This window comes from Halichoerus grypus, chromosome 1, assembly GCF_964656455.1.
Source record: "Halichoerus grypus chromosome 1, mHalGry1.hap1.1, whole genome shotgun sequence".
NCBI lineage: Eukaryota > Metazoa > Chordata > Mammalia > Carnivora > Phocidae > Halichoerus > Halichoerus grypus.
In genome coordinates this window covers 125,566,814-125,579,353 of record NC_135712.1, presented here as the reverse complement: position 1 = coordinate 125,579,353, position 12,540 = coordinate 125,566,814, and the positions used below count along the sequence as shown (strand labels likewise).

At 48.7% G+C, this 12,540-nt stretch overlaps 2 protein-coding genes across 2 annotated transcripts in view; one reads left to right on the top strand and one right to left on the bottom strand.

The window, feature by feature from the left end:
- The window catches only part of BFSP2 (beaded filament structural protein 2), a 66,980-nt gene that overhangs the window by 28,297 nt on the left and 26,143 nt on the right, over positions 1-12,540 (top strand). Inside the window, exon 2 of the mRNA XM_036066815.2 lies at positions 8,677-8,759. Within this exon, the coding sequence (XP_035922708.1) occupies positions 8,677-8,759 (83 nt within the window). The remainder of the gene's footprint in view (positions 1-8,676; positions 8,760-12,540) is intronic.
- The window catches only part of LOC118519394 (uncharacterized), a 78,477-nt gene continuing 75,431 nt past the window's right edge, over positions 9,495-12,540 (bottom strand). Inside the window, exon 4 of the transcript XR_013447570.1 lies at positions 9,495-10,118. The gene's annotated coding sequence lies outside the window, so the exon portion shown is untranslated. The remainder of the gene's footprint in view (positions 10,119-12,540) is intronic.

Sequence of the window (12,540 nt, the reverse complement as noted above, 5' to 3'; positions counted from 1 at the left end):
AGCTACAGTTTGATTGGAATGCGGTCACATCCATTCACGTCCTAATAGTCTGCGGCTGTCTTCATCCTACAAGGGAAGGGTTGTGTAGTTGCGACAAAAACTGCAGGCCCACAAAGCCTACAATATTTCCTCTGTCACCTTTCATAGAAAAAGTTTCTGACCCTGCTCTCAGCAAGTACCTAGGAGCAGAATGGGCTGTGCCTGTCAGCGGCTCTTGTATGGCATTGCCAAGTTGCTTCCCAAAGTGGCCATCTGAATTTACCCTCCCAGAACAGTGTGTGAGACCTCCGTTTCTCCACACCTTCTCTTCCCAAAGGTTTGCCAGCCTGCTGCTTGTGAATTGGGTTTTCATCGTTATTTCGTATGTTTGGCTCTTTAAACATACATCACTTATTCACTTAACAAATACCAATTAAGGGATTACTGCGTGCCGGGTACTACCAAGCTAGAGCGGCCCCATTTCTCAAGAGAAGAAATGGAGTCACCTAGTGTCAGACTCACGCTTCAAGCGTGGTGGTAAGGCTAGATGGCTACGGGGGGTTGTGTAGACATGCCCTGGAGAGGGTAGCACTGCGAGAAAGAATCAGGCAGCTGACAATATTCTGCAGGCCTGAGGATGCTCACGTGGGACATAAAACAATTTGGCTCTCTGTCCATAGCTTCTGACAGTCCAGGGCACCTGTGTCATAATTCCTAGCAGAAAGGACCTATATTTCACACAGGCGTCAGTAATGGAGGTTAGTAATTAAGCTGGTTTTATGTCTTCTCTTTGACCTTAGACAATAAAACACCTGTGACTATAAGAGAGCGCGAGTATGTGAAAGGGAAGCTCCATGATGACACAGCAAGAAATAGAGCTTTCTTAGTTAAAGTCACCAAGATGGCCAATAAAGACAGGAAAAGGGTGGTGGAGTGTGAGTGAGTGAAATCTTCATTTGTCAGCTGGGAAGTCAATAAATGATGTCTGTGGTTGATAACTCAAGGAATCAAAAATATGTAAAAATATGGGGGAAGCTCTGGACAAATGAAAGGCAGAAGCTGCGGGGACGGGGGCTGTGGGACGAGCAGATGTGGGGCATGGAATGTTTTTCTGCACGAGCCTTTCTTTTCAGCCTTGTTTCATTTTATGATCAAAGGTATGTGTTACTCTGATACCTTTTAAATTAAAATGCAGAAGTTCAAAATAGAGCATGACTCCTGAAATATTTATAGAGGAAGTGATATATATGTAATAATCTCAGACAGGAGTAGGGCGGGGAGCAGGAATAGAGATATTTAAATTTAGCCATGAGATTTTAGTTATGGAAGTGGGGAGCCAGAGGGCCATCATTCCAATCTCTCTCTACATTTATATATAGTTTTACCTCGTTGAAATGTCCCATAATAAAGAGTGGGGTTTTTGTAGGGGGGAAAAAAAAAAAAAGCATGGGTTGTGGAGTCCGGCGGACATGGATGAAATTCAGCTGGGCCACTTGGCGCTGTGGGCAAGTCACTTGAACTCCTGGGTCTCGGCTCCTCATCTGCAGACCGAGTGTGCACCCACTCTGTATGGCCACTGGTGTTGGGCGCAGGGGTTAAATGACAGCCTGACTGCAAAGAGCTGATCATGGCATAAAGTGTGGAAGTGTGGTAAAAATGTTCGGGTTTGATTTGTTCGGTTGCTTCTATTTTGGGTTTTATGAAGTTTGGCTCTAGATTTTGAGCTCTTCTCAGGCATCTTCTACTTAGCTCCACACATCTAAGTATGTCGTGCCTTACCTGTCTGTGTTCACTCAGCTAGCCTACTTCACCTACTGAGTCCCTGAACATCTAGTGTCCACGTGCCAGGCACTGAGCTGGGGGCTGAGGAGGCAGAGATGCGAGGCTGTCCCCGTCCCAAGAACACACAGGTCAGTGGTGGGGAGAACTGAAAAGGTCAGAATAACATACAGCAGGACAACTTGCAGTGATAGAGATATGCCCACAGGGGATCTGGGGCATACAGGGGATGCCCAGTGCGGCCTGAGCTGGGTTTTGAAGGATGGTTAAGAGTTCACCTGGCAAAGAAGGAAAGCACGGCGGCCGGGTGGCATGTTGGGTCATGACATACAGAGGCAGCAGCAGGAGTCACAGTTCTGAAAGCTGGAAAGACCTGAGTCTGTTTAGAAAAATACTTCAGTTTGCAGCAGGAGAGTGAAGAAGAGCTAAAGCCCAAATCGTGCGGGTTTGTTCAAGAGCACCCTCTTGAATAAATGTGAGCTCAAATTTGCATCTTAGTAAGTCATTGCAGTAAAAAAGGGAATGGGAGGTTGGAACGCATTTGCTCTCAATCTAGCAAAGAAAGAAAGAGAGACCTCAATCAGCTGGCTGCCCCAGCAGAGCCTCCCGGCGTCACGTATCTTGATGTGCCTAGCACGCAAAACTCAGATTTTGTTAGGATGTCTGTAGAAAAGTAGGCCCTGAAGGGCTGGCTCATGACAAAGAAAGCTTTGGGATACATACACCCAGGATGAGGTAGGAGGCTACTCTTCAGTGCCCAGCACTGGTGGCTGCCGTCCAAATCAGGCCCTCCTATTTCCCAGGGAGCTGCGGGCAGGATGCGAGGTACGCTCAGAACTAGTCCTGGGAGGCGTGCAGAGGTTTCCGGGGAAGGGGAGGCCTAAGGTTTGTCCTCATCAAGACAGAGGGCAACCTGTAGGGAGCAGGGTGTTCCTGATTGCCCCCAAATGGTTCATAACACCACCCACCCGTTCTGGCCCCTCACTCCATGCTCACCTGACCCCTTCTACAAAGACATTCTTCAGACAGAGCACAGTTCGATGATGAGGTCATTTATCTGCAGTACAGATGCAGAAATGTCCACCGTCCTGGCCTCCCGAAGTAAGACCCAACCTCAGCCCTCAGGTGTCCCTGATCCTCCCTGGATCCTCAATGGCTGTGACTGCATTCAGGGATGAACTATGCTCGAGATGGTTCAACCTCTCCATCTAGACTTTATGACATGCTCCCTAACTCCACCTGTAGCCGCGATCTTAACTCAGTGGACTTGGGCTTCGTACTCTCCATCCCTGGGTAGCAACAATCAGGTAAAACCACCAGAGAGATGACTGGGGCTCGAACCAAGGCTGGGCAGTGTGGCAGGAATGAACCAGGGCACACTGGGGCAGAGGCTCAGTGGTGCTCTGACCTGGGAAGTGAGGGAGAGGGAGGTGCTGGAGGTGATCTCATGTCGGAGCCAGGTAGGAACCTGGGTGTTCCTGAGAGTGGGAACCACGTCTTCCCTGCTTTGGTTCTCCATGGAGAGGCGGTGCTAATGCTGGGCTCATTAATTCAACTGATACCCTACTGCTCCAGGTCACTTAGGGAGAAAAGAACAAGTCCCATGACCCAACCTGAGAAAATCTAGCACGTGGAGGTCAGATGAGGGAGAAAGACCTAGTGAGGTAGACTGAGAAAGAATTGCCAGTGAAGTAGAAGGAAGAGCAGGAGAGAGCTGCATCATGGAGGCCAAGAGAGAAAAGTCCATCTTCCGTGACAAATGTGGCCGGCAGGTCAAGATGAGTGCAGAGGAGCATCCGTCCAGCTTGGTAACATGGCGGTCTTCGCCATCATGGCAAAGACACAGTTTCAGTGGGGTACTAGGGACAGATAATGACTTCTTGCTCATTTATTACTAGAACAAGTCATGCTGAGCATTCGTCCTAAACTTGAAAGTCAAATAAATGTGTAAAGGGTTTCCGGGGACTCTTATACCCTGCCACGGCCCCCGTCAAGTCTAATTTCCCAAGGGGCCCAGTCTTGCCCACCTCCTCCCCACACAAGCAGCTCTAGCTGCTGGGATGCCAAGATCTTTAACTCCAAATAAAGCATCAGTTGTACCCTTGGGCCCAAATGATAACCCTTCTAAAAATGCTGCTTGTCCTCACCTTTTTAAAAACACAGTAACGATCAAATTCCTCGCCTGCCCCCACCAGCATCATTTATTTTAGTAACTACAGCCATAGCAAGGAAATAGCAGTAGGAAGGGATACGATCCTCATCATCATAGTACCAGGGACCAGGGCTTTTATCAAATGACTATGGGCAGGAAAAACCAAAACAAAAAAACAAAAAACCAAGCCACTAGATGGAAGTCTTCATTCAGCTGCCTGGGGGAGGAGCAGGAACGATGCCAGACTGCACACACGCATCAGGTCCATTGGACCATCACAAGTGCTCTGCTCTAAGGCAAATAGCAGTGATAATAATAGCCGCCGTGCGCGGAACACCTACTCGGTGCCTGGCAGCCGGCCGAGCGCTTTACCTGCAGTGGCCCCTCTAATCCTTGAAGCCTCCCTGGCAGGTAGGGAGCAGTATCATCCTCATTTTATGGATGAGGGGACCGAATCTTAGAATTATCCAAGCAACTGGCCCAAGCCGCTGAGTGGAGGAACTGGGTTCGTGAATGAGGTCATTGTCTACTCAGTGTGGTACGCAGCTCAGGGTGTGACTCCGATGCAGGACTGATCCAACGAGGGGAAGAAGAGAGTCAGCCAAGGCGCCATGCACCCAGGAGTGGGGGCTAAAAACTTAGAAGTCATCCTTAATTCTTTTCTTTCCCTCTTTTTGCAACTGCTCCGTCACCAAAACCCATCTGTTCCTTCGGCAAAATAAGTCTTAAACCTGTCTGCTTCTCTTCGTGGCCCCTCTAAGCGCCCTAGTCAAAGCAGCCACCAACTCCCTGGGGCTTTTGCAGAGCTTCCTGGCTGGGCCCTCGGCACGGTCCCCTGTGTCCGACAATCTCCCCTTCCCTCAGGACTCAGGGGACCCACCGACCGTGCAGATCACACCTGTGCCTGGCTCAAAACCTTTCACGGGCTTCCCAGCAAATCCCACCTCCTTCCCTTGCTCCCGAGGCCCTGCCTCCTGGATCTGGCCTTTGCCTATCCTTCTCACTGCACCCCCTCCAGTCGCTGCTGATTCCCCCACAACCAGCACAGAGCCCGGCACAGAGGAAACAACGTGCTGAAGAAATGAATGCAAGAATGGGTGAGCAGATAAATAAAAAAGCTTTGCAGAGGAAGGCACGTTTGAGATGAGCATTAAAGTGGGGTAGGGCTTGTCAGCGGCAAGGCCTAGGGGCGTGAGGTGGTAAAACGAGGTGTTCTAGGAATAGGCACTGTCACAGGCAAGGACATGGAGAAATGCCGGGAGCAGCCCGGGAGGCAGCACGGGCAGGACTGGAGGCAGGTCCGTGCAAAGCTGGGGTTCTCCAAGCCGCGTGCGCGCTGCGAGCCCCTGGAAAGCTGTTCAAACACGGATTGTCGGGCCCCACTCCAGAGCCTCAGAGTCAGACATCTGAGGTAGGGTCTGCGAGTTTGCCTTCCTCACAGGCTTCAGGTGGTGCTGATGCTGCTGCCCCAGGGGCCACACTTGGAGAACAACTGGTGTCTCCAAGTGTGCTGAGGACTCCTCCACATGGAGGCGAGAACAAGACAGTTCCAGGGAGGGAACTTAAGGCAGCTGCACTCCAAGCCAAGAGCAGTTCGAATTAACACCAGCCGGCAGTGAACCCACCCTTGCCCCTGCCTGTAGCATCCCTCTCGGGACAAAGCCATGTCGACCTTGGCTTCTGGCAGCCCCTCCCCACAGCACTCAGCCCGGCTCTTCTCCTCCATTGAATTGTATGCTTTGAAGGCATCTTTTGTTTCTCCAGCAAAACTTACAAATCCTGAGTCCTAGTCCCTCCAGACCACCTGATCTCACACACCAATTCGCACCGATGCGGCTGTGACAGACAGGAGACATGGTGTTAAGTCATGTTCCACAGAGGAAACCGTCATCATGTGCTGATGGTAGGAGTCGGCTGTGTTTGGGCAGAGGAGAGAGAAGGGGAGGAGAGGTGGTCCCCTGCTGGCCTTCCCAGCACGCCATGCGCTTAAAGTTCACCCTGCAGTGCAACTCTGACGTTGGTTCGTACTCTTTCCTATGAGAAAAGAGGGCAGGAGTGGTTCCAGGGTTATGAGCAAGTGTGCTCGTATTCACAGCATCAGCCTAGTGACAGTACATATTCATATTTGGTATTCATCTTGCCTTCACTCCCAGACAGATAAGATGATCAGAGAGGTGAAGTTAATTTGCATCTGCTTCAACCATAAATGTGAGGGGACCAGGTGGCCAATGTGCAGGTCCCACAGTTTTAAGTGCAGTTGACATTTCTTCTGCAGGCCTGACCGCAGAGTGCTCGGCCACCGACGTTCTCCAGGCCTTCAGGGTTGGGCCCACAATCTGCTCAGCTCCACTCAGCTTACGGGGCTCGGCAGGGAAAGCTCAGGACATGGGCATGGGAGATGGTTTGGTTTGGTTTGGTGACCTTCCTCGTGCCAGTGGGCAAGGTAGCTCTTTATCTCCGTGATGCAGCCCAAAGAGGGACCAGGAGTCCTGGCTGTCCCATTACAGGAAAAAGACAGAAAACAATCCTCCCCAATGAGTGTCTCTCTTGATTCTGATAGGCCTTTTATTTTCCAAAGCAGTCGTGTTCCAGCCCACAGTCTAGACACCCGCTATGATTCGGTGTCCTGCACTAGAACGAGGCATTTGCCATGGGCATCATTGTGAGAACTCGAGCAGGGTGATTGCCTTTGGCGTCGAGTTTGTCATCTGAAAAATGGCATTGGCAAAGTGGCATCCAAAGACGGGAAAGGGGGCTCCCGAATGTGGGGACTGCCGCTGTGTGAAGGAGGCTGAGGAGAGGGCTCGGCCAGAGCAGCCAAAGTCAATCCTCAGGGACGCCTCAGGTAGCCATGGCCGGCTGGAATAACTATATTCAACAATATTAACTCTATTTTCACTTTTTCTGTGTTCTTCATGCTCTGGCATCTGGGGCCTCGCTGTTAGGGTGAGACCACCCCTCGCAGAGCTAGCGAACCTTTGAGATAGTAAACCACTTGCCACGCTTTTGCTGTGCAGACCAGCGGATCCTGAGCACATACCCCCACCCGCCTCCTCTTTCTGGCTCTTACACTCCAGGAGGCAGTGTTCCTCTGCCCCAAGCATCCCAGGTGGCTGGAGACCACCCCAGGGGCCCAGAGACGGCTGAAATTCTCCAAACTACCCAGTCCTAAACCTGCTCGACTGTTTACCTTGCCTCACCAGTTCCTTCCCATGAAAACTACAATAAAGGCTTTTTGCCCACGCTTTCCTCTCAACCTTTTGCAACCAACCCTGGTACTTCCTCCTCTGGCCCTGCATGGTGGGGCTGCCCCTCCCCTTGGGAACTGTGAGTAACATCTTTTCAATGTCAGTCATCTCCTGATCTGTTCGCCTCACCATACCTAAATAAAAACAAAATCTTGGGTACATTCTGTAGGGTTTGGGGAGCTGGTTTTGAAAAACCACTCCGTGGCTCCATGAAACCCCCAACTGTATGCACAGTGTTTATGTTCATATGTATGTTTTTTTTAAGATTTTTATTTATTTATTTATTTATTTGAGAGAGAGAGAGAGAGAGAGAAACAGCATGAGAGGGGAGAGGGTCAGAGGGAGAAGCAGGCTCTCCGCTGAGCTGGGAGCCCGATGTGGGACTCGATCCCAGGACTCCGGGATCATGACCCGAGCAGAAGGCAGTTGCTTAACCAACTGAACCACCCAGGCGCCCCCATATGTATGTTTTGACAGTGGATAAAATTCTAGAACCATGCTAATATGATGGCCACTGGCCACAGGTGGCTATTCAAATTTAAATTAAATTTAAACAGGGGCACCTGAGTGGCTCAGTCGTTTAAGCATCAGACTCTTGACTTTGGCTGAGGTCATGATCTCAGGGTCCTGAGATCGAGCCCCGAGTCGGGCTCTGTGCTGAGCGTGGAGCCTACTTAAGATTCTCTCCCTGTTTCTCTGCCCTCCTCCCCCCAGTTCATGTGTGCTCTCTCTCTCCACCCCCCCAAAATCTATTAAAAATAACAATAAATTGGGCCGCCTGGGCGGCTCAGTCAGTTAAGTGTCTGCCTTCTGCTCAGGTCATGATCCCAGGATCCTGGGATCGAGCCCCGCATCGAGCTCCCTGCTCCTCAGGAAGCCTACTTCTCCCTCTCCCACTCCCCCTGCTTGTGTTCCTGCTCTCACTATCTCTCTCTGTGTGTCAAAAAAAGTCTTTAAAAATAAAAAATAATGATAAATTAAATTTAGATAATATTAAATTTTTAGTTCCTCAGTCATCCTTGCCACATGGTGAGTGTTCAGTAGCCATGTCAGGGCGCTGTGATGGATGGTGCGGACATAGAAGAGTTCCATCATCACGGAAAGTTCTATTGGGCAGCACTGAACTAGAGATTTCATCAGCTTTTCAAGGACATCCATGACCAGAAAATGTGAAGAGCCACTAAGTCAAACCAGGGAATCTTCATTTAAGGAGCCAGAAACTTCACTGGTAGTTGAAAGCTCTGCATTATGACAGGGGCAATGAACAAATCTGCCTTTGAATAATATTTTAGCTCTAAAAATCCAACTCTAAAGGCCCTTAAAAGACATCCAGATTTTATGCTTTATTGTTTATCTCCTCCCCACCTTTTTGGAGAGAGACACTTGAATTCTAAAAATATTTGCTATAAGAAAGGTGCTCTAAGTTCCCCAGAACCTCTGCCCGGTGCAAGTCACGGTGGGAAGGGAGGGAAGACGGTCCAGTGGCCTCGTATCCTCTGATGTGTGTGATCTTTCTAGGTGGGCGAGGCAGTCCTGGAAAATGCCCGGCTCATGCTTCAGACAGAGAATATCCAGGCGGGTGCGGACGACTTTAAAGAGAGGTAACATCTGCCACAGAGGGGACAGTCCTTCCACTCCCCCAGACTCTGGGCAAGTCGAGTGATGCTGTTCTGGGGTCTGCAGGATTCACTGCCAACCGCACAGAAGGCTGGAGTGGGATGGTAGAGGTCCCCGGGAGAATTGGAGCAAAGATCGTCCAGCTCGAACCTCCTGATAGACACAAACCAGGTCCTAGGGCTCAGAGATTTTGCCCAGTGTCACCTGGTTCAGAGCAGGGGTTCTCAAATTGTGGCTGCTTCAGGACCACCAGGAGCTCTTATAGAAAACACAGATCGCTGTGCCCCACCCCCTGAGTTTTTGGTTCAGTAGTCTGGGGTGGGGCCCAAAATTTACATTTCTAACAAGTTCCCCACGATGCTGATCCTGCTGGTCCTGGGAGCACACTCGAATAACTGCTGGTTTTGAGCAATGCTTCTCAATTGCAGCTGCATGTTAGAATTACCTGGCCACTTAAAAATGTCAATGCCCAAGCTGCAGGGACTAATTAAACCACAGTCCCTGGGGGTGGGGTCTGGCCTCAGAATTTTTAACTCCCCAGCCTTGAAAAACACCTCTTTGAAGTCTAATATAGTGTTTCCTAAAATATGGTGTAGATAGCACTGATGAAGATCATCTTAAGTGGTATAAGGATAAACATTTTCTTTTTAATAGTTATGTATTTTTAGAGTTACCTTCTATTTATGACTCATGAAACTTTTTCCACTATAGCACTACAATTTATACTGGCAATTTAAAATTTATTGAACATAAAGAGCTTTTCAAGTTTACTGATTTAACATTTACTTTTTAAGTAGATGAATTTAAGGAACAATGTAAAGTAAATAATGACAGGAGAGAGACGCATTTAGGGCAAAATCACGATGGTCAGTGACATTTGGAAACACTGGTCTAATGGAGAAACGAAACGAAAAAGACCTTTCATTGATAAACACAGCGATTTTGAGAATATTCTGTGGGGAAGGTGTTCTGGATGTTGGGCAATTGGATGGGTGATGGGATAGTTAAGGAACATTTCCCTAAGTTGGTGAAGACAAAGAGGAAAGGCATGTCGTTGGGAGTCTTTGGGGAAGTCAGTGATCCATCCCACTGCCATTCTTATCTTAGGATAAGAGTGTTGTGATGAGAAGGAAAATCTCCACCATCTCCTCATTCCCAGAGTCCTTTCCTTTCTGTAAGACCAAGCTTCTCCATTTGCTAAAAGGATCCCCACGAGCGGCCACTCTGGAGTCAAGGAGACTCTCAGTCAGCTGGCGTTGCTGTCTCGGACAACACTGTGCTCGCCAAGGTCACAGGAGCACAAAACTGAAGCCATCATCCAGCCACCGCAGCTTACTGCACAGCTAAAGATAGTGCCAATAGACATGAAGCCATTTGTACTCAATTTAAGATAGAATTTAATTAAGTGTGAAGTCCAGGTAGGATGTGACCAAAATTTCTTTTGCTCATTCATTTATTCATTATGCGTTCATGCCTTCATCCAGCCACTCAACCGAGTAGCAGGGGCTTGGTCTGTTTTGTTCCCCATTGCATTACCAGTGCACTTCATTACTGGGAATGAAGTGAAGGGGACCTCCAGCAGCTCACAGTTTAGTGTCAAAGACGGAGGAGTGAACAGACAGCGGCATCACAGAGTGGTTGTGCCATCACTAAGGTGAGCACAAGTGAAATGGGGACATTTAGTCTGGCCAGGGAGGCTTGACAAAAGAGGTGACACCTGATTGGGCCCTAAACTGGTGTAGGAGTTGACCAGGCCAATGAAGGAGGCATGACTTTCCAGGCAGAGGAGGCAGTATGTGCTAAGGCAGAAGGACATGAGAAAGCGTGGTGCATTGGTGGCCACCAAGTAGCTCATTATAACTGGGGCATATGGAGTGAAGGAAGGAGGGGCAGCCAATGAGGCTTGAAAACCAGGGAGAGACCAAATCCCGGAGGACCATGTGAGCCATACCTACGAGCTCAGAGATGACCTGAGAGGAGACCCATAGAAGGGATCTGAGCAGTGGCTCATCATGACCGGATTTCAGCTTAAAGGGAGATTTGTATTGGTAGAGAGGAGAGGTGGGGCAAATGAGCAAGAAGCAATGGGAGCAAATGGGCTGGATGGATGGCAGGGCAGGGTGTGTACTGGGAGCCGAGGTTAGAAAGGAAGGCAAGATCAGATTACTAAGGGGCCAGAGGAGGACACTTATGGCTCTGAGTAAATGGTGACCCAATGTGTTTAAGGATGGCCCCTCTGGGGGCAATACTGTAGGTCAGTTGGAGGAAGACAATCAGAGGCTCTTATAGCTCAGGGTCTGCCTGAGATGGTGGCCATGAGCAGACTTCAGAGATGGGTCAAAGAAATCATTGGCAGGGTTTGACATATGCAGCCTGGAAATAGAAAGCAAAGATAAGTTTCAGGCTTTGAACTTGGGTAATTTAGAAGATTTGCGGTTCTACTGACTAAAATAGAAAACTGTGGAAGGAAAGCTGGTCTAAAAGTCAGGGATAGATAATGAATTTGGCTTTGAGCAAGCTGAGTCGAGCAGATGGTAGAGCAACCAAGCAGAAATTGTAGTATTTCTGAAGATGCTGGGCCAGAGTGGCTTGCAGGTCAAGACAGAAAGTTCTGGGTATCACAAGCAAAGAGATTCTATTTGAAGACTTTGAAATGGGGGGGAAAGGAAAAAATGATAGCAAGAGAAAGCTAAAAGCTTAACAGCGGCTTTGGGAGATACCACAGGGATGTGTTAAATGCTTAGAGGACTTCCAAAAAACGGTCTGTAGGACACCTAAGACCTCCCATAATGCTGACTGGAGCACACCCTGGAAGGGGCCAGGCTCCCTGGAGAGAGAAGCAAAACAGGACTTCAGAGGCACAGGGGGATTCTTCCAGCCCCGGTCAGCAGGGACCAATCTCAGTGATATGGGTGGGTTTTCATTCCAGCTGGAAGGGCAGGACTTGATTCCAAAAGGACTAAATGTTAATAAAAATACAGTCCTTCATGAAGAATACATATGGGTAGAGAATCTAATCCTACATATAGAGTAGATAAAAATGACTTCAAAAACCAGTTCTTCAGGGGGAGGGAGATTCAAAGGTGCAGGTCCAACTCTGAGGAAAGTCTCTAGCGGTATGCCACAGGGCTCTGTCCTCGGTTCCTGCATTTACTGTTTTTAACTGTAAGGTGCATGAAAGCTACCTTGGCATGAAAGGGCAAAATGGCAGAAGACACAAAGCCAGGAGGGCTGGCAAGGAGAAGAATGATCCTAACACATTGGAACAATGGGCCAATGAAACTGAAAGAGGATATATATGAACTCCTACTTTGGGGTTCAAATACCAGGTGCACCCAGAAAGGACAGGGTAATTGGACTTGTGAAAAATGGTCAGGGACTCTAATTGACAGGACACCCAATATTAGTCAGCAGCAAATACAGCTGGTCAAAATCAAATGAACAAACATGCAAACAAAAACCCACAAAGCAAACCTTAGGGCCCATGATGAATAGAATTAAAGGGTTTAAACAAAGGAGCAGACAGTCCCCCGGGACTCTGAACTGATCAGGCAACATCTGGAGTTTTGCATTCCAGTCTCTGAATCATATTTTGAGAAAGATGTGGACCAATTAGAGCATTTCTAATCATTCCACGCATATATTTGAAGCCTGAAGGTGGATGCTAAGAATACAAAGTCCCTGCCACTGATGATGAGGGATATGGAAACCAATTTATATGAATAATGGGGGAACTGGGAATGTTTAACCTGAGGAACAAAAGGC